The following is a 20,814-nucleotide window of genomic DNA, read 5'->3' as shown; positions in this document are numbered from 1 at the left end:
TTGTCTGGTAAGGTTTACGAATTATCCAAAATAATGCTGGATCGATTCGGCATTCTCAGCATTCTCAGAATAAACATATAACAAAAGGATGGGACAGTTTCTCCCACTCTAAAATCCAAGATTGAGACCACAAATGTCCTTTGCAGATTTTTTGGTATATGGGGTGCCAGACGCGCTAGATTCACAAGCAAGAAACTGAGAAATTGAAGGATGCACAGACAAAAATTATCAGAAGAAACTAATGAAGAGTTGTCCATTTGAAGTTGACTATTCGTGCAATAATTTTGTCATTGTTTGAGAAATCTTTCCTTTGCTCACTGGGTCCATCAAGAGGGGCTATAGCCAACCATATTCCACTCGTCCATTCATACTTAGATTTTTTACTTGGATATCATTGTCAATTATTCGGTTGGTTATATGCCACTCGTCCATGCTAAGGTTATATCTCCTTTGTCACATATTCAACAATTTTGGATTTTGATTATATGATATTCTGATAAGAGGGCCTGACCTTTGAGCCAGAAATACAATATGAGTCATTATGGACCCTTTTTTTCTGATTCTGTTTTTTTTTTTTTTTGGGAATTCCAGCAATTGAGGAGGAGGGCACTTTTCCTGAGATTCGAACGGGTGACCAATGGGGGGAAGGGGGAGGGACCTCACCACTTAGGTAAACCCCTCGGTCTGATTTTCTGAATTTGACAAAAAGATTCTGAAATTTAGGTATGCATTTGATTTAATTTTTGAATAGAAACACACTTCTTTTATCATCTCAAGAAAGTATGCGGACAAGGAGTTTGCATCTGAAACAAAACAACTCTACATCCAAAGTTAAAACACAACCCACATCACCAAAGCTAAAACAAAGAGAATATGACTTATGTAGAGCAACTAATAAGTACAAACAAGGAGATGAATTCCATGAACTGTCTCTGGAACTTCTCCTTGGACTTGCTCACCGTTGTGTACGTAGCCCCACACCTTCAGGCCTACAAACAAGAAAGATGATTTCAGAATACAATAAGAATCAGACAAAGACAATATATTTTGTATAGCAACTTGTGTACGTGAGAGACAGAGATGAAAACTTCAACTCAAAAATTTAATACAACAAAATTATATCATGAGACAAGTTAACTTACCTATCTAATCCTCTGTTGCTTGGAATCGTTGCTGAAGGCTGATCTTATCTGCATCCTTTCGCCATCGAAGGCTATTCCACCAATTTAAATCTCCTCTAATTTGTTTAATAGTTAGCGCATCGCGTGCTGTGAAGGGAAGCTTCCCTAGCCTGGGGCAATTGCTCACCTCAATCCTCTCCAAAGCTGATCCTTCCATTTCCCTTGAACAAACGGTCCTCAAAGTTTCCATATCCCTGAGTTCTATGGTTTTCAGCTTTGGAAGCGTTTCGTAGTAATTTTCTGCGATCAATTGCTTCATCCTCCTGCAGTCACTTACCTTTATTTCTTCAATGTTTTGAACCAGCCGAAGTAAAGCAAAGGATATGAGGTTCTTTAGCCTCCCACATCCCACCACTTTAATGGTCTTTAAGTTTCCAAGGCATCCCTGCGAACTATTCCATCCACCATGGTTGCTAAGTTGTCTAGGCGATTGAGAGTTAAATGCTCCAGATTTGTTAATGTGCTCTTAAGATTTTGTTCACCAATTAACAAACTAGTTATGCAGCCACAATTTGATATGGTGAGTGACTTCAAGTTTGGCAGGCCACATGAACTCTTTCTGGCAACTATATCAGACAAACTACTCATACCTCCGCACGAGACGAGGTCCAGGGCACTAGCACTGCACAGTAGCTCCTCGAGGCCTCGTTTCAAGAGGTCAACCCCTCTAAGGATGACTCTTTTCTCATCATGTTGAGTCGGTAAATTCGTATCGCAGCTCCTTGTACCAATCCGTATGGTGTACTCCTTCAATCTCCCAAACCATGGACCAGCGTAGTCCAAGGCAACGCAATCAACTGTGTCTAGCCTTACATGAAGAACTGAAAGTTGACGCAATGATAATAACTCATCAAATGCCGCTCCTTCTACATTGCGTTTCACATCCCACTTATAAGCACTGAAAGACATGTCTAAGACCTCAAGACTAGATAATCCTGATATGCTTCCCTCCATGATGATTTCTAAGTGGTGTGTGTGTGACAAGTTTAGATCTCTCAGATGAATTAACTTTCCCATATCTTTTGGAAGTTCTCTTATTCGAGTGCCACAGAGATCAAGCACTTGGAGTTTGTAAAGACCTCCAAGTGGGGGTAGATTTTCTAGAGAACGACAGTCTCTTAAGAGAAGAGTGTGTAGCTCCCTTAGATGAAGAAGAGAAGAAGGCAAGGAAGTTATTTGAGTGCTACTTAAATTCAAGAATTTTAGTACTCTAACCTCTCGAAAGAAACCGTCGGGGATTTTATTTAGAGGATTACATTGAAGGAACAGCACAGTTAGGTTTGAGGCCCCCAGCAACCGAGTTGGCAAACTCGTTATAGATTTATTCATAAATGAAACTCTTCTGAAGGATGTTCGAAGCTTTTGCATTCCTTGCAATGAACTGCTGAAAAACCCAGTTTCTCATTTGAGGATATCCATATGGCTACTTCCCTCAATACACTGTGCATCTTTACAGTGCCAATACCTTCACCCTGTTCTAACATGCAAGAATCCTTCAAATATTCAAGTTTTGCAATCCCATCATTGAATGACTCCTCTAAAGTTTGACGTTCACCGATCAATCCTTCGGCTATCCAGCAATATATTAGTTCCCTTGTTTTAATTAAGAAATTTTCTGGGTACAACGAACAAGATAAGAAGCACCACTTAAAAATCTTACTTGGCAGTGAATTATAACTCAATTTCAATCGCAGATACACCTTGTCGAAGCTCCCGTAATGTGGTTCTGAATGCTTCAGTTGCCAGAGTGCATTCTGCCATAGCTGAATCATTGTTTTGTCCCTCATGGACTTCCCCATCGTCTCAATTGCCAGAGGTAAACCACCACATTCCCTAGCAATTTCTCTTGCTAGAGGATTTATGTCTTCTGAATCTACTACGTTTCCTGCATTTTGTGCAAATAAATTCCAAGCCTCTTCTTCATTCAGAAGTTCCATCTTTATTTCTTTATCAGTCATCATTTCCCTACACACGCCAAGTGATCGAGTTGTCAAAATGATCTTACAATTTGCTTGGTCATCACCTTGTGGTATCCCCACGATGTCCAGATCAATTTTCTCCCAAACATCATCAAGAATGAGCAGGAACCTGCAGTAGAAATAGCATTGAGCTTGGCCATCATGAATTAGGAAACCAAATTCTGTAACTGACTTTAACAGTAACATAACATTAAGACAGATAATATAATCAAGACCAAAAATGAAGTTAACTTGAACTTGAAAAGATAGAAGTGTAAGAAAACTCATGCTCGGATCAGAAAATTAACATGACCTTTTTCCTGACTTCAATACTCGATGTAGTTTACCAGCCCTTCGCTCTGTGCTCTCTTCTGCATTCAGTGCTAAATTCAATCTCTCAGCAACTCGAGATTGAACCTTTTTCATATCGAGGTCATTCGACACGGGTACCCAGATGACCATATCAAAGAACTCTGAGGCAGAAGACTCAAGCCGATTGTTCAAGGTTTTTACTAGTGTAGTTTTCCCAGAACCTCCCATTCCATAAACAGCAATCCTTGTGATTCCTTTATCAGCCAAAAGTTCCATAAGCTGATTTAGCTTCTCTGGTGCTTTCTGACCAACAAGAGAAGGTGCTGGAATATGCTCAACACGTATATCACTTAGTTTCCTATCTTCCATAGGTGGAAGATCACATGATTCCTTGATTAGTTGTTTCACCTCATCACACTTCTTTGCTGCAGTTTTGCTAAGCTGGTACTTCTGGCACATGTTAGAGTCAAGAAAACACCCCTGGCCAATGGAAGCATCAAGGGGATCTGCCTCCAATAGTAGCCGAGCTTTTTCTTCAATCTCCTCAACCTCATGCTTGATCTTGTCAACCTTTTTAAGCCACTCCTTAACTTGCCCTGGGGGGTGCTTCCCTTCTATCTTTGCTAAATCAATATCTTCTGTTATATCATTTTCTCGGCAGATGAGCTTTTGTAGTTCCTCCTTCATAGTTTGGATGTTTTTCTGGAATTTTTTCAGGGTGGCAAACCGTGACAACACGGTGTTGGCTAAACATCTACCAACTTCAACAAGGAAAGCACCCAAGGTTTCCATGGCACACAATAAAGGCCAAAGTAAGGGTTGGGAGTAAGAACACTAGTGTAGCTATGGGCTCAGTAGTCGTTTTGGGATTACAAAGTCATAGTTATGCATCATATGCTTTTATAGAGTCCTTTTGTTTTGTCCAGAAGCTATTAACAGTCTCAGAATCCTAAGAATGAGAAATGTAAAGAAAATGAAAATCACCGATAGACCAATGCCGAGCCAGAGAAGGAGAGAGCCAGCACAAGAACAAGAACCGGAAAAATAATATTTTATCTAACATAAAATCCAAATGGGAAGGTGTCTGTAAATTTCCTAGTTGGCTTCATTAACTTTCCTTAGTTATTGCCTTCAATATATGAAGAAATCCTTGATATACTCATCCCTACGTAGCTGTAGTGATGTCACACATTCCTCATGAAATTGTCTATATTATATTATCCAGGTCCAATTGAAAATGTTGCCTTCAAGACCATACCATAAGGAGTGTGAGATGTGATGTGAGTTTCCGAGATTGTGGTAGAATCATCAGGAGTGCGTACGGATTGAAACTTACGCAGATGCATTTCTAACAAGTACACCATAATTTCAGGAGTGCATATAGATGGAAAATTAGGCAGATGCATAATGCATTTCTCGGATATGACAGAGCCATCATATTTCTGGTTGTTGAAATTTGCAGCTACAAAGCAAAAGGTGACACTAGCCTAAGGACATACGTACATTTCTTGGACAAGTCTCATGCAAAATAGCAGAAACTAATTGAGAGAGAACACAAAGCCTATAATAATAAAACTAAAAATAATACATATAAACATGAAAAACCAAAAATAAAAACTGCTGCTGCTGCTGCACCACCACCTTCAAGCCACCACAAAGCCATAAGAAAACTACATATGTGCCTTTTTCTGCCGTATGCCGAATCCGGATGCCGTAGACCTACCTATGCCTTTCCTTTGCAATTAAATGCCATGCCGTTTGGATTTGTACCCGATAGCAGGTTAGAGGCTACAGCATTTTTGTTTTGCAGCAGCCAACAGGTTTCCTTTGCTTTGTCTTTTTTCTTCTTTTTTCTTTTGCTGAACTTCTTGAAGAAAGATGGAAATCTACTCATGGGTCTCTCTCAAACATGCCAGAAACATGTGGGAATATTAAGTAAAGTTGCTTCGTATTTTAGGCAAATATTAATAATGCATGGGTTTTTTTTTTTTGGGTCGATAATGCTTGGCTTATGAAAGAAGTAGAGCTCCTGAAATGATCATGGCGCTCAATTGCGAATGGACTTATGTCCCAAACAATTAAAGAAAAGTTTATAAATCTTGGACTAGTGTTACTTTTCATTTTTTTTATAGCAGAATTTCATTAATAACTATTATAAATTCAAGCCCAACTCACTCAGTGTTGACAGAGAGGATCAAGAAGACTCTTTACAGCACCAGTGCTACAGAGAGACCATAAGAACAACTGGTTCTCCTTGAACAGAAACCAGAAGCACCAAAAATGAAAGGGCCTTACTGCTCAACATCCACTTGGCCAAAGAATGTCATAAAACCTCGAGGCCTCGTCTCAAAACGTTTCTTCTTAAAATAGATTAGTCGGATCCCACAAATAGTGGATCATGATTATTTAGCCTTTGAAGGCTAACGCAATGGAGCTTCGCTCATGTATATATAGCATATACCTTGTACGAATTGCTTATTGAATATATAACAAAGTATTCAGCAAAATATTCCCTTGTTTATTTAAGAGCCTCCAAAAGTAGGAGCACTTCATGTTCCATCTGCTTGGCCTTCTCAAGTCACTCCTTAACTTCAACACCCAATAATCGGACAAAGGACCCTAGTGGCTCCTTATAATTTAATGCTGCTTTGTTTTATGCATAGTTTAAACTTTTAATTAATGCTAACTATTTTTTTTAATTACTTCTTATAGAGATTGACCAATTATATTGAATTAAAAAAATAACTGTAGTATTTATGACTCCTCAAACTATGAAGTATGATTATAGTTAAAATTTTGTAGAGAGTTCCTAAAATAACTTTTGTGTGTTTTTAGTTAAATTTTAATTTAAAAAAATAGAGATAATGATTATAGATGCTCTTAGAAATACATGAGCAAAGTAAAGAGAATGAAAATTATCGATGGACCAATGGAGAGCTAGAGGAAAGGAGGAAAACAAGAACAAGAGTAGGAAAAGGATTTTTTTTAATATTTTAACATTTAAATTCTAACATAAAATTGCAAATACGAGGAAGGTGTCATTTAAAAATTTCTTAGTTTTCCACTCCAGTATGTGAAGGATATCTTTGATCCTCTAATATTTAACCAGGACAATGCCCATGTCCAAATCCACCTGTGTACTCGAAGGTGTGGGGTTTTATGCAAAAAGGCCTTATGCTATTAGTAGTGGAACTATTCACTATATGTTGTATTTTATTTTGTCAAGTTTTCGATGTGAACTTCATATTCTTCAACACCCAATAATCGGACAAAGCTCAAAATGGAAAATATATAAAATTTCTAACAATTAGAGGATCACCAGAATAAAACAAGGTATCATTAACAGAGTCAATTTCTAGAACATAAATTCAATCCTCTATGATACATAAGCACACTCTAAACACGATTATCAGCAAAACTACACATGTACTTTGCTTTGCAATTAAACAACAGGTTGTTTGCATCCCCAAACAACACAGAGCAGCCAGAAGCAGGCTTCCTTTCGCTTTCTGTGACCACTACTGAATTCCTTTGGCTTTTGTCCTTGTTCTTTTTCCTGATAGACGTACTGTCAACTTCTTCGAGTATGATGAGAATTTACTGATGGATGATCTCTCAATTCTCAGACATGGCAGAAGCATGTGGAATTAAGTAAAGTTGCTTGGGACTAGACCAATACAGACAGACAGCCCAACTTGGGACTCACTAGGAACAACCTTTGACACATCCCCTTTAGATGACAAAACACTAACTCGTATTTTTATCAAAACCAAATATTGTTTTTAATAACGCAAAAGCCTTAAATTTTCTCTTCAAAATCATTGTGGAGAATAGTTTGTTACTACATTTACTAAGAAAGACAGTCTATGCAATTCTTATGTGATTTAAGTTAGAGGTGGAGGGGGGGTTAGCATGGGTTAGGAAATTTTTTTATTTTAAAATTTGAGTATGGGTGTCAAAAAGATAATGTTTGGGTGTCTCTCTACAAGATAGAGTTCCTCAGCCCAAGGTTATCCCTGGTTGGGTTTATATGTTCATTTGGGCTCCATAGGACAGAAGAAGAAGGAAAAAAAGAAAAAAGAAGGTAGATTTGTTTTTTGGTCAAAGGAGAATAAATTACTTTCATGATTCAAAGGGAAGTGGTCATTTCAATTCTGTCAAAACAACATACACCAAATTCCAACCCCAAAACTGTGCATAGTCTTTGTGAAAGGAAATAATAAATACCATTTATAATTGTAGCAATGAAAGGTCCTATTTCCCTTTCCTTCTAGTAAAATACAATATTTTATGGGAGTCAAACCATGACAAATAGGAAAAAAAATATACCAAGCAGGCCATGACAATTTACAGTTTGTTAGGAATAAAAAATAAAAAAAAGAATCAGATGTTGCTGCATTTTCACTCCAACAACCAAAACCCACCCCATAGAGATAGAGAGAGGAACAGTCATTATCCATTTAGAAGCCCTGTTCTGTCAAAGACTCCATAGTCCAAGGTTTTTGAGTTGCTGCTAAGAACCTCATGTGGATGCAAAGCCAAGCAAACACCAAACTACCATCTTCTTCTTCTCAAATTGAATATTATATATTATAATTCTTTTTCATTTTATCTCATTTCCCCCTTAACTTCCCTCCTTCAAAACCAAGCCAAATCCCAAACAAGAAAAAGCAAAAACATCAGTCCCATGTCTCTTTCTCCTTAACAACCCCCCTTCAACTCTCTACATTAAAATATACTCCCAAAACCCTGATATCTCCATAGCCCAAAAACTAAGCAAGGTTAGGTAACAGATAGCTACCTTAAGCCCCCATCAAAACCTTCCTTTTACAGCATACTCCTCCTTCATGGGTTCTTGCAATTCTAGTCTGTCCTTGTTTTGGTGATTTGAATTGCCGCAGAAAATAACAACATACTTTGCCTGGGTTTGGATTTTTGTGTCTGTGGGTGTCTTGAACAAAACACAAAATGCAGCTTCACATATCACCCAGCTTGAGGCATGTAACTGTGTTTCCAGGGAAGGGAGTTAGAGAATTCATCAAAGTGAAAGTTGGGTCGAGGCGGCTATCGTACCGGATGCTCTTCTACTCCATTCTCTTCTTCACATTTCTTCTCAGGTTTGTGTTTGTTATGACAGCAGTGGACACCATTGACGGAGAACGCAAGTGCTCCACAATAGGTATGTACTTTCATTCAACCCCAATATTATTCTAGCTATGCTATTAAAGAATATGTAGCAGCATTGGTTTCAGGGCTCCAGAAGAATGCATGTGTTTATCCAAGAAAAGCTAACAAACCTTCAAATTCAAATATCATAATATGCATTATTTATCTGCGAGTTCTTATTTAAATTTACGATTCAAATTGATAATCTAACAACATAACATATTAGATATCCCAACAAAAATATTACGTTATGTTTTATGCAATGTAAATATCTTAAAAACCGATGATAATCTTGAAGATAAAACAATAATTCTTTATAAAAATGTATATTTAAAAAAAAAGAGGAAAAGAACAAGAATTGTAAGCATTAAGATATACATGTGGGACTTATCTTTAATTCATCTTAGTTAGTATCTAGGGTTCATAACAAAGCATGTCTTTTCTGTCTCGATGAAATCAATTGCAGGCTAGTATTAATATATTAAACTTGATGATCGACCATTGGATAAGATCATTTTAGGAAAATTTAGTCTGATAAAAAAGATTCTAACCACTATAATAACATTTACCTTTTCTTTTAATTTTATATTTTATTCATTTATGGGATCCAAATTCATGTGAAATCCAATGAACTAAAAGTTGGTAGTTATGTGAAATATGTGGTAGTAGCTGCATTTACATAAGCACCCCTAATTATTTAAATTGTCAAAAGGCTCAAAGCTCCTTTCAGGATATGATAATTTGATAAAGGTGTTTGGTGCAACATCATGAATTATCCCACACTAATTCCATTTCTGAAGCCACTAAATCTGAAGCATCACATGAATAGCACAGCACAACCTGCACTTGCTTTTTTTTTTTTTCTTTTTCTTTTTAAATTTATAACTTTGGTGGTTTAGAAAACATAAATTTTTATAGTGACTTACATAAACAAAAAATATTTATCAGATAATTTAAAAAAATTTAGGAAAACAGTATCTTGGTTGATTTTTTTCAATTTCATATTTTCTACTAAAAAAAATTATTGCTTGAGAATGAAATATATAATTCACATTTATTAATATAAAACTGACCTTTATTAATATAAAGTATGAGTCACTCGATGTAGGCTTTCCTTCTGATTTAATTTTTCTTGTAATTAATAACAATAATGCTGATTTGAAGTGTCTTTTCTTTCTTTTTTTCATGGTAGCAAGTGTCTTTTCTATCTATTTTATAGCAATAATACTGGTTTGAAGTGAGTAAATTTGCTCGATGTGGCCTTGCTTCTTTTTAAATTTTTATTTATTTAATAATTTTACTTAATAATTCAGGTATAATTTACATTTTTTTTATTTATTAAAAAATTTCTGGAAAATTTGTGACGTATTAAATTTTAATGTGCTAGTAAACAAAAGGGACCTAAGAGTGACAAAGATGAAAAAGGAATAATAGTAAAAATAATTATATGAATAAATTTAATCAAACACATTATAAATTATTATTGTTATTTGTAAGTCCTAATATTTGTTCTTGATAAAATAAAATAAAAGTCCTAATATTTGTTTAATGGTAGGTTGCTTGGGGAAAAGACTAGGACCCAAGATTTTGGGAAGAAGGCTTGACTCTACTGTAATCTCCTAATCCCTACTTCTGTTTGAAGATATTATTTAATTACTTGATGTCTTTTTTTTTTCCGACAACAATGTGGGGTACTCAAGCAAATTTTGTGCCCTAATTGGAGTTCTTATTAATTTCTGAAAGGTCCCAGAAGTGATATACCAAATATTAGAAGAACCCATCGGTAAAGATGAATTACAAGGAAGATCTGATATTCCTCAGTCCTTGGACGAATTTATGGCTGAGATAAAGGAAGGCAAATCAGACGCAAGGACCTTTGCTGTCAAGCTCAGAGATATGGTACTGCTTTTCAGTTTTTTTTTTTTTTTCACATTGAAAACTAATTAATGTGTCAGTGATATTGCCACCTCTAAACCGCGATAAAAAAAACAATAATACTAGAATTACCAAATTTGTTCACCAAATGATGTGTCATCTACATTGATATCTTACTCGTTCGAAAATAATGAATTACAAAACACTATCACACTTTTGGTGAACAGAACTGATAAGAACAGTATTATTTGGTGCAAGAGTATTTTGAGTTATGAGACAAAGTGCATATTTCAGGTCACACTTCTTGAGCAGAGAACAAGAAATGCCAAAATTCAAGAGTACTTGTACCGGCATGTAGCATCAAGCAGCATACCTAAACAGCTTCACTGCCTAGCCTTGAGGTTAGCCAATGAGCATGCCTCCAACGCAGCTGCTCGCCTCCAGCTCCCTTCCGCTGAACTCGTCCCCACCCTTGTTGACAACTCCTACTTCCATTTTGTCCTCGCCTCAGATAATGTGCTCGCCGCCTCTGTCGTTGCCACTTCGCTTGTCCATAACTCATTGCGCCCTCACAAAGTTGTCCTTCACATAATTACAGACAGGAAGACATATTATCCCATGCAAGCATGGTTTTCTTTGCATCCCTTATCGCCTGCTATAATTGAGGTCAAGGCATTGCACCATTTTGATTGGTTTACAAAGGGGAAGGTGCCAGTGTTGGAAGCAATGGAGAAAGACCAAAAAGTGAGATCGCAGTTTAGAGGAGGGTCATCAGCCATTGTGGCAAACAATACAGATAAGCCTAATGTCATTGCAGCAAAGTTGCAGGCACTTAGTCCCAAGTACAACTCAGTGATGAACCATATCAGAATACATCTACCAGAGGTAGCATGCTTAACTATGGTTCAATAGCATTTAAGAAAACTTATAATTCTTCTGTACGCCTATTTTGCTTAGCCTAATTGCTCCGGAAGTCATTGTGTTTTTCTGTGCATTTGTGCTAATCTCTGCTTAATCTCATTGCAGATGTTTCCTAGTCTCGATAAGGTAGTGTTCTTGGATGACGATATAGTAGTTCAAACGGATCTTTCACCGTTATGGGATATCGATATGAATGGAAAGGTCAACGGAGCAGTTGAAACATGCAGGGGAGAAGATAACTTTGTGATGTCAAAGCGGCTCAAGAGTTATCTGAACTTCTCTCATCCTTTGATATCGAACAATTTCAATCCCAATTCATGTGCATGGGCTTATGGCATGAACATCTTTGATCTAGACGCTTGGAGGAAAACCAACATAAGCCTTACATACCACTATTGGCTTGAACAGGTATGAGGTCACCTTTATACAAGAATTCTATGGCGAGGGCCTTATATATGGCCCTTAGGTGAGGCCCTATCTCTTAACCATTTGATCAAATTGATTTGCCATTGGGTCAAATTGGTTAACCTGATTCAACAGTTAAGAGATAGGACCTCACATAAGGGCCGTATATAAGGCCCTCAATATAGAATGACTCCACCTTTATATATTCTAAACTTTCCCTAGAAGAATGTCATGGAAAATGTGTTATCATATTCCAATTTATCCTAATATTATCTTTATCCAGAACTTGAAATCAGACCTGAGCCTGTGGCAGCTAGGAACATTACCACCCGGCCTAATAGCATTCCACGGCCATGTCCATGTTATTGATCCGTTTTGGCACATGTTGGGACTGGGATATCAGGAAAACACAAGTTCTGCTGATGTTAAGAGTGCTGGTGTCATCCATTTCAATGGGAGAGCAAAGCCTTGGCTAGAGATTGCTTTTCCGAAACTTCGGCCATTTTGGGCAAAATATGTCGACTTCTCAGATAAATTCATCAAGAGCTGTCATATAAGGGCATCCTAGGTTGGGTTTTCAGAGGCATATGTCAACAGTGTTGATGAGAAAGAGTCTACTGTATATGAGGAAAAGGAAAATGAGAGAGTTCTTCCCAAATTCAAGCCTTTCAACACTGAATGCAAGATAAAAACAGCACCAGGCTTTTGAATTGCAGAACTCTCTTTCCTCAGTGGAAATTCCTTAACCGGTCTCTGTATTTTTTTACCCTTGTTTTACCAATTAGATCTTGCAACCATAAATTTTTGTTTAATAACAAGATGTTAGTATGCAGTACATACAATAAAATGCAAGACCACACACTTTTAAGACTCAATGAGAACTGCAAGCTGACAGATGATAGGATACATTAAAAGAAGAGAGGTAAAACTATGGCACCAACTGTTAGAAAGACCACTGAAAAGGTCGGAGATACATCGACACTGCGAATTGCTTGACTACGTGCAACAACCTCTTTAAATTGAAACCATGGTGCACTGACAAATGCCATCATAAAATGGTGGCAGGGAGGACAGCATCAAGATTCAGTTTTTCCTACTGACTGCTAAAACCATACAAATCATAACTAGTTCGACCATTAATGACTCTGGATTTTTCAATGAGGATGGACAGCAAAGGAAATTGCATTATAAGACTATCTCTCCCTTCTTACAACCAGTCCTAGATCACTCTCAAACTGGTACAAAAACATGTCTAATCATATACTCAATCTAATCCCAAATGAAAAAAAGAAAGACAAATAAGCTAACATATACTGCAACACGGTATCATGAAGCAATAAACAACATTCAAATTTTAGTACTCAACAAAATATTGCTGCAGCGTAAGAGTGCAATTGCATTCATTCAAACAATTCAACAAACAGCTTCTAAAATTTCAAAACTTTATGCAGAGAATCGTCAATCACAGATTATACAAGACAGGCATTCGAACGAAACTTACTTCTTTCCGGTTACATTAGACACCAAATCCCTGAAGAACTTCACGGACTTCGTAACAGGGGAATTAATTGCCATCAAATTATACAAAACATTCTCAACTTCACTGATTGATGGCCGCGATTTGAACGTTGAAACCGGTTTCAATTGCCCTTCCTCTTCAACAAGAACAGCCCACTTCTCACCGCTGACAACGCCATCTCTCACACACTTGAAAATCACTCCATTTCTTTTGCTCAAAAGCCCCTGAACCTCCAAACCCATAAATGAAAAAATGACCTCAAATGAACCCACAAAGCCACTCAGCTCACCAAACTCAGCTTCATCCTCAAACACCCACTTGGGGTTGAAAATAACCACTGGCCTTGGGTACAATAAATCAGCAACACTTTTCATATCAGCCAGTTGGGTTCCCTCTGGCGCCACAAACACTGCCACGTCAGCAGAGCTCGAAATTCTGGTATTACCGTTGGTGATCGAATATATGTCTAAATTTTCAACTGGGCTTGAAGGGTTAGACTCGAATGCTTTCAATGCAGCTTCTGTGTAGGCAAGGTTAGGCCATATGATCAAGATGTTAACTTTGGACCCTTTTCTTTTAATGGGTAGGTCTCGAAATACCTGGAAAGCGAGCTGAGATAGGGATTCAGGAGAGTCATCGATGACCGGGATTTCGATACGAAATCTGGGCTGCTTGAGCTTCTTGAGCTTGTTGGTAAGTCTGAGGTTGTTGAGGGGCTTTTCCAATGTGGTTGAGAGACAGGTTTTGGCTTGTTGAATGGCTGCTTCTTTTGAGCTTGGAGGGGTGGGAGAAGATAAGGAGCAGAGTGGGGATAAAGGAGTAATTTTGGATTTGTGGAGGAAAATTGGAGGCAAGGAGATATGTTGGTGGTGGTGGTGGTGGTGTGTGGGAAATGGAAGAGAAGGGACAGAGAGAGTTTTAGTGAGTGGAAATTGGTTTGGTTGCTCTGCAGTTTTAATGGTTTTTGTATGAACCCTGAGAAGATTGGAAGCCATTTCGAGTCTTTAACAGAGTTACAGCCGAGTCTGGGAGAGAAATAAGTAGTTGCCAGGCGCACTAAGATAAGGTTTTTGGCTTGCTAGTTGCAAGAGCTTTATAAAAGCAGTTCAACCTTTTGTCACTTTCACCTTTTATGATGCAATTATTTGTTACTTCCATCTTTTCTAGTTTCTTTTTCTACACACAGCTGAACACCATCGCACAGATTTTATCTGTCTGGGGTCCTCAGAGAATGACTCCATTTTCCTCTTACCATGCATAACAACTTAAACATGCTTATATACCGTTCGTGGAGCTGCAAAATTCCAAGCAAACCCATTTTATCTTTTACAAATCCACAAAGCGCACGGCTGAAAAGTTACCTCCATCCAAAACCCACAAAGTGCTCAATTTTCCAGAATACAACTACAAATTCCCAACCCCACAAAGCTATATACCTGAGTTGGGGTGATGTCAGCCCAACTCCCGAAGAAATTGGTAACGAGGAGTTGCCACATTCACTTAATAGTAGTTAATACCATTTACATGAGAATACCATCATTAATTCATAAAAGTACCCAGGTTGCAATTACAGTTGCAAACACAGTTAAATCACCCACCAAATTCAGTTAGTAGACAATAAAAGGAAAAATACAAGAGCAATGACGGGACAATAAACTTGTTGGGGACAAAATGTTATCCCAAATCACCCGAATCATCTTAGATCTTGCCAACTTAAGCAACTGGTGGGCGGAGTACATGATCCTGCGAAGTATCCACTGAGGCAGGTGGCATGAACTGCCACATGGCAACCCCAGGGTATCCAATGAAAGGCACCAGCTTGTTGCCGTGAGCTTGGCCTTGGGCAGCAAATGCAGCAGGAATTGCAGGAGGGGGAGGCAAGAAGCCTGGCTGTGTATTCATGGCCTTCAGTTGCTGCTCCAACTTCTCTTTCTCTAACTTCAACCTCTGCTTCTCATCACGAAGTTCATTCTTCTCTGCCTGCATTTGGGGTTGTGTGGTGTTAGAAATTTTTGTATCTAAGTTCTATCCATATCTAACATGTAGAGGGTTGTGTGGTGTTAGAAATTTTTGTATCTAAGTTCTATCCATATCTAACATGTAGACAAAAGGGCAGAAACCATCTAGAATTCAAGGTTTCTAACAAGTAATCCTCAAATTTTCAATTAAAAGAAACAAAGGCTTACCTTCAATTCCTTGATCTTCTCCTGGAGGCTTGAATTTGAGTCCTTCAACTTTTGGGCTTCACCGCGTAACTGATTCACCATTCGGACAGCATCCACCAATATAGCAGCCTTGTCCGTCTTGGGTGGTCTTCCAGGCTCCAATATAGAGCCCAATTCCAGAAACCTATTATTGGTTCATGTCAAGCATAAAAGAAGTCTGCCTCAAAGAGAGGGGAAGATAGAAGGGGAGGGAAGGGGGGACAGAAAAAGAGGGAAAGGAGAGAGAACAAAAAGAATACTTGTCGTTTAGCCTATCCCTTCGCAACTTCTCCCGGCACGCCTTGGAACTAGATCCACTGCATGATTCAGTTCTGACCCTGCAAGGAGAAAAAGGCAACAGATAGTACAAAATAAATTTACTAACTTTGATCAGCTCACTATAATATTAACATAATAGTATCTGAGTTGTGATTTTGAAGATAACATGATACTTTGTCAACAAATGACAAGAAATGCTTTAACACAAAACTGAAATAATTTAAACCAACTGAAATGATATTGGCTCAAAATTCTTCATCTAAAACCAATAGTTTATGGTGGCAAGTAAGCAACGCTTGTTAGTGACTGAAGACCTCATGATAAAATTTAGTTTAGAATCCTCCATAGCAGCACAGGCATTCAGAACATAGCCAAATATGAAAAGGTATAATGCCCAAAAAAGAGTCAATGAGAACAAACTTTTTGGAGTTGAAGTGGTTACAGATTGTGATTTATTTGATGAGAACAATCGAGTTTGTACCTCTTTTTTGAGCCAGATTCCTTAACTCCCTCTGCATCCCCCAATGAGCCATCAATTTCAACACTACGAAACAGATAATGTCAAATAAAGAAAATAAGTGAGCAACCACAAAAATGACCAACTCTAAAAAGTGCATGAACAATACAAACACTAGTAACAGGTAGTACAAAGTAAACTTTACGCATTAAAAACAGATCATGATACAAACATCCAAAACATTGCTGCACTCCGTTGTCTCCAACCAGCTAGCACAATGAAAATTTATACCAAACCTTTTCTCATTAATATAATATATGCTCGCACAATGAACCCAAAAGGTAAACCAAGCCAACAAACTGTTCCCTAAACAGTCATTTAAAATTGGTCCAGTCTGTATCGATTGCAACTCTAGATCTTTTTTTGGACAACCATGAATATATGCATATATGTGTAACATTTTTCATCAGAAACCCTCATCACTATGAGAACCAACTGTCCATCCCATATCACCAGCACTGAAGTCATCTTCTTCTTCCAGTAGAAATAACTCAAATCCCTTAGAAATTTCTTGGTAAGATTTTCTATGATGTACCCACCACCAATAGAAGTACACCCCCAACAGATAGTACACCACCTAATGTATAAACACTAAAATCTCAAGTGTACATAGAAAAAAGATTAAATCAAGTGATAGAAGTGACATTGCTATCCAGAGTTTCTCACAGTGACCTCCAAGAAAACTTCAAGTTGGGCGGACAAGTAGACTTCATCCCACAATCTCTTACTACTCAAATCATATAGCAAGCATTTGGTCCGTCACAGCTGGAGATTCACTAAATTGTTGGAATCACACTTTTCTTCATTAATAAAAAAGGTTACCTCCATTTTCTTTACTCAGCCAAACACCCTAAACAAGTGATATTCTGGTCAAAATTTGATTCTTTTTCCCTACCTGTGCAGACAACTATCCTATAATGCCCTAACAAGTAAACGTTTCAACAAAATTGAGATTGAGATGTTCAGACATAACATTGCAAACCACCAGAATAAGTAGCCAGCCCAAACTTAAGACATAAGATCAATAACCTGCTTCAATTTAGGTCTCCGAGCACACATTTCCAAGTCCTAAATAGACCCAACTAATCAAATCCTCAGAAACATTCCCAAAACCCTAACCAATATATTTGGAATAAGACCCCCAAAAAAAAAGAGTATTGAAATCAGCAATTTCAACCACTCAATCCCAACAGATGAGCCACAAATAACAAGAAGCACCCAATTATTTAGAGATTATATAAAATACCCAAAATCGAAGAAAAATTGAATATTCAAAAAGAATAAAAACCCTAGTTTGGTTCATACAGAGTACAAATATTATTTAATTATCAGTGAAAAAGATAAGAGAATTGAAAAAGCACCTGACGCTAGAGGAGCCGGCGAGGGGCTGAACGGGCCAAGTGAAGCCGGAGGAGGAGACAGGGAAGTTCCCATCCAGTACAGGGGTGTCGTCGATCAGTCCATAATCAAAGAGCCAGTTGGTGTTTTCCGGGGAGACCATGTTTGGACGCTGCCGGAAAAGACAAAAAGAGGGGTTTTCCGGCTGGGAATTGGTGATATCCTCGGAACCAAACAGGGGGCAATTGAAAGGCGTCGCCGTTTGTGGGTTGGTGGGTTCACTTGGGATGAGAGAGAGGGGGAATCTGTGTGCTTGATGATGATGTGGGGATTGGTGGCAAGAAGTGGTGTGTGTTTTGCGTGTGTGTTTCGTCATTGATCCAACATTACCTCCCAGTAAACGCTTTTTCTGGGTTTTGGGCCTGGATTACCAATTCCATGGGCTTGGGCTTCATTTCATTTCTATTTCAATTTTGGCGAAACTTCCGTAGTTTGATTCATTTTCAACTTTTTGTTTCCATTATTTTAGTTTTGACGTTTATAATCTTGGGTTAATTACAGTTTAGTATTCTGTAGTTACACTCTTAAGATATGTTAGTTCATATCTTTTCAATTTTACAATAACATACCCCGTATTTTTAAATTTTATTACAATGTGATTCCGTAGTTAGGGTTTTAATGACCTCTCAGTTAATTACTTACATGGCACAGTGAGTCTCATATTTTTTAATTTTTGTACTCAACCATATAATATTAGGGCTAGATGGTCCGTCAGAGCTGGGAATACAATTAGGCAATGTCCTGAATTGAAACAGGCACCTTGGCACTAGTTTTATTTAACACAAAGATGTTTAATTATGGTCTTAATTAATGAAAAATGACGGGCATCATCCACATACATATTCCCACTATAGTTCATTATGATTTGAGCATTTTCTTGATGGCATCTGGATTAGCACCCACAAGCTTATCAGTTGAGCCTCCTTCTTTCATCATGAGGGAAGTAGGCATGGCTTTTGTTTCCATCTTGAGGGCAACTCCCTGGTAAAAGGTTCACATCACATCATGCACACAATTAAATAAATAAAATGTATGAAAAAAAACTGAAGATAAACACATTACATCTGGCATTCGGATTGATAGAGACATGTCAACAAACTTGAAAAATACCCAATTGACACAGAAAATGGATTTCTATGATGAACTCTAGATTTTATTTTATTTTTCCTATGGTTTTCTATTATTTTCTAAATTGTATTTATTTAATATATTTTCCAAGAAATATATTTAATTTTTTTAGATGGCTTTTATATTTAAAATAAACATTTGCCTTGGTATAGTAAACATGCAAGTGATCATGTGACACCATATTGCAGAGTCTGAACCATTTATTTTAATCCCCACCACCAATATTATAATATGCTTCTCTCAAAAGGAAAAAGATATTTAACCTTGAAAACAGACAGAGATGATCTGGTATCCAACTTTTATTTTTCTATGAGCCATGACCTCTCATTTAAACTCAACAAAATGTATATATATATATATAGTACCTTAACCTCATCGACATCCACCAAGAGAAACATAATATCTTGGTGAGTTAAATGCCGAATTACCCCCAAAATTGTATCATACTTTTGATTTACCTTTTAATCTTTTTTTTAGAAAATTAAGGATGTGAATTGAATTTTACTGTCAATTTGCCCCCACCGTTAGAGTGGGAGACATTCCATCCATGACTCTGTGAAATAAGTCATGTTTATGGCACCTAACACACTTTCCCTCTCTGCTCCACTCTCTCTTCCTCAGAAACCCAACTCAAACCAAACCCAGTTACAGAGAGCTGAAGAAAATGGGGAGGAATACGATAATTATGATGAGCATGGATGATCAGAAAAGTAGTGCCAAGGTGACGTCAGCGTGCTGACGGTGAACATTCCGGTTTGTTTTGCTTTGGGTGCCTGAGTTTTCTGATTGGCCATGCTCATCAGAATCGTCGTATTCCTCCCCATTTTATTCAGCTCTCTGTAACTGGGTTTGGTTTGAGTTGGGTTTCTGAGGAAGAGAAAGTGGAGCAGAGAGGGAAAGTGTGTCAGGTGCTATAAACGTGACTTATTTAACAGTCATGGATGGAATGTCTCCCACTCTAACGGTGGGGGGCAAATTGGCAATAAAATTTAATTCATATCCTTAATTTTCTAAAAAAATAAAGATGAAGGGTAAATCGGAAGTATGATACACGTTTGGGGGATAATTCGGCATTTTACTCCATCCTGGTAGTTGATGGCCAATTCCTCAAAGAATGAATTCATGGCTACAGAGGGCATGCACCAGGCAGCAGTAAAATGCACCATCACCTGCAATAATCTCAAGTCAAGCAAATTACACCAAGCTCCATTTTCCCAAACTCAGTTTCAAACTAAGAACAATAGAGATTATTAACAGAGTTTTTTAAGTACCAAAATATGGGAAGGAAGCAAATTAACATACCCAAAGACAAAATAATAATAAACTCACAGGGCAGCCTTGATTGGCAGCTGGAGTGATAAAGAAATCCCATTACTTCCTCAGAGTTCACTCTGACAACCCTTGACTTCTTGAGCTGCTGCTGGTCATGCACATCTATATATCTTAGTTGTTCCTAGCTACCCTGCTACTCCTTCTTCATCTTTTTTTCTGGAAAGATGGTGCAACTTATATAGAGGTTTGGAGTTAATTGACTGCCCACTGATGGCTATACTTTTTCTCCGAAGAAGTAAAAATAAAAAGGGCTTGCCTCTCTAATTAAAGTCAATAAAAATGGCGTCGTTTTAGGGTCTAAGACTTGGGGAGTTTTTAGAGGTTATGTAAGTTAAACGAAAGAATAATACTAGTCTTACCACATTTTTTATACCACATTTTCATATCACATGATGTGGCAGTTGATGTGTATATATCACATCATGTAAAATACTAGTTTCTGTTTTTCTAATTTTATTTATTAAAATACACTTCATTCGTTTAATTGATGTAGCATATGATATGGACATGCCACATCATGTGGTATAGAAATGTGGGATAAAAATGTGATAAGTGTAGTATTACTCTAAACGAAATGAAGGTCTGAAATGACATATTTTAACCATAAGCACAACATCTA

At 37.6% G+C, this 20,814-nt stretch overlaps 4 protein-coding genes and 1 pseudogene across 6 annotated transcripts; 1 reads left to right on the top strand and 4 right to left on the bottom strand.

Moving 5' to 3' along the window:
• Window positions 1-710: 710 nt before the first annotated feature.
• Window positions 711-4,452, bottom strand: LOC103342541 (disease resistance protein At4g27190-like). Its single transcript, XM_008246178.3, is given in 5 exon segments — window positions 711-989; window positions 1,143-1,571; window positions 1,574-2,584; window positions 2,587-3,269; window positions 3,453-4,452. Coding segments are annotated over 4 exon segments (2,910 nt in total). The 5' UTR covers window positions 4,244-4,452; the 3' UTR covers window positions 711-989; window positions 1,143-1,146.
• A 3,836-nt stretch (window positions 4,453-8,288) lies between these two features.
• On the top strand, window positions 8,289-12,693 carry GAUT12 (galacturonosyltransferase 12). The gene is made up of 6 exons (XM_008246120.3): window positions 8,289-8,630; window positions 10,173-10,228; window positions 10,361-10,516; window positions 10,787-11,377; window positions 11,519-11,821; window positions 12,102-12,693. Exons 1-6 carry the CDS (start codon window positions 8,420-8,422, stop codon window positions 12,384-12,386), a joined length of 1,602 nt encoding a protein of 533 aa, XP_008244342.2. The 5' UTR covers window positions 8,289-8,419; the 3' UTR covers window positions 12,387-12,693.
• On the bottom strand, window positions 10,934-14,435 carry LOC103342491 (plant/protein (DUF1995)). 2 transcript variants are annotated; one of them, XM_089047673.1, is made up of 2 exons: window positions 13,320-14,419; window positions 10,934-11,074 (listed from the first exon to the last, which is right to left on the bottom strand). In XM_089047673.1, exons 1-2 carry the CDS (start codon window positions 14,330-14,332, stop codon window positions 11,062-11,064), a joined length of 1,026 nt encoding a protein of 341 aa, XP_088903799.1. In that variant the 5' UTR covers window positions 14,333-14,419; the 3' UTR covers window positions 10,934-11,061. The 2 variants fall into 2 exon arrangements, with proteins under 2 accessions (XP_088903799.1, XP_008244341.1); XM_008246119.2 differs by lacking the exon at window positions 10,934-11,074 and having other exon boundaries at window positions 13,244-14,435.
• A 421-nt stretch (window positions 14,436-14,856) lies between these two features.
• On the bottom strand, window positions 14,857-18,066 carry LOC103342540 (transcription factor ILR3). The gene is made up of 5 exons (XM_089047674.1): window positions 17,699-18,066; window positions 16,302-16,364; window positions 15,802-15,879; window positions 15,524-15,686; window positions 14,857-15,317 (listed from the first exon to the last, which is right to left on the bottom strand). Exons 1-5 carry the CDS (start codon window positions 18,049-18,051, stop codon window positions 15,051-15,053), a joined length of 924 nt encoding a protein of 307 aa, XP_088903800.1. The 5' UTR covers window positions 18,052-18,066; the 3' UTR covers window positions 14,857-15,050.
• A 411-nt stretch (window positions 18,067-18,477) lies between these two features.
• Window positions 18,478-20,789, bottom strand: LOC148918861 (thioredoxin-like protein CXXS1; annotated as a pseudogene). Its single transcript, XR_016125328.1, has 5 exons — window positions 20,760-20,789; window positions 20,193-20,316; window positions 19,962-20,032; window positions 19,229-19,280; window positions 18,478-18,716 (listed from the first exon to the last, which is right to left on the bottom strand). The product of XR_016125328.1 is annotated as a thioredoxin-like protein CXXS1 (transcript).
• Between the last annotated feature and the right edge of the window lie 25 nt (window positions 20,790-20,814).

Source organism: Prunus mume, linkage group LG3 (genome assembly GCF_029339155.1).
Source record: "Prunus mume cultivar Tortuosa linkage group LG3, ASM2933915v1, whole genome shotgun sequence".
NCBI classification, from domain to species: Eukaryota; Viridiplantae; Streptophyta; class Magnoliopsida; order Rosales; family Rosaceae; genus Prunus; species Prunus mume.
The sequence above is the reverse complement of the archived record's forward strand: the minus strand, read 5'-3'. Positions and strand labels throughout refer to the sequence as shown.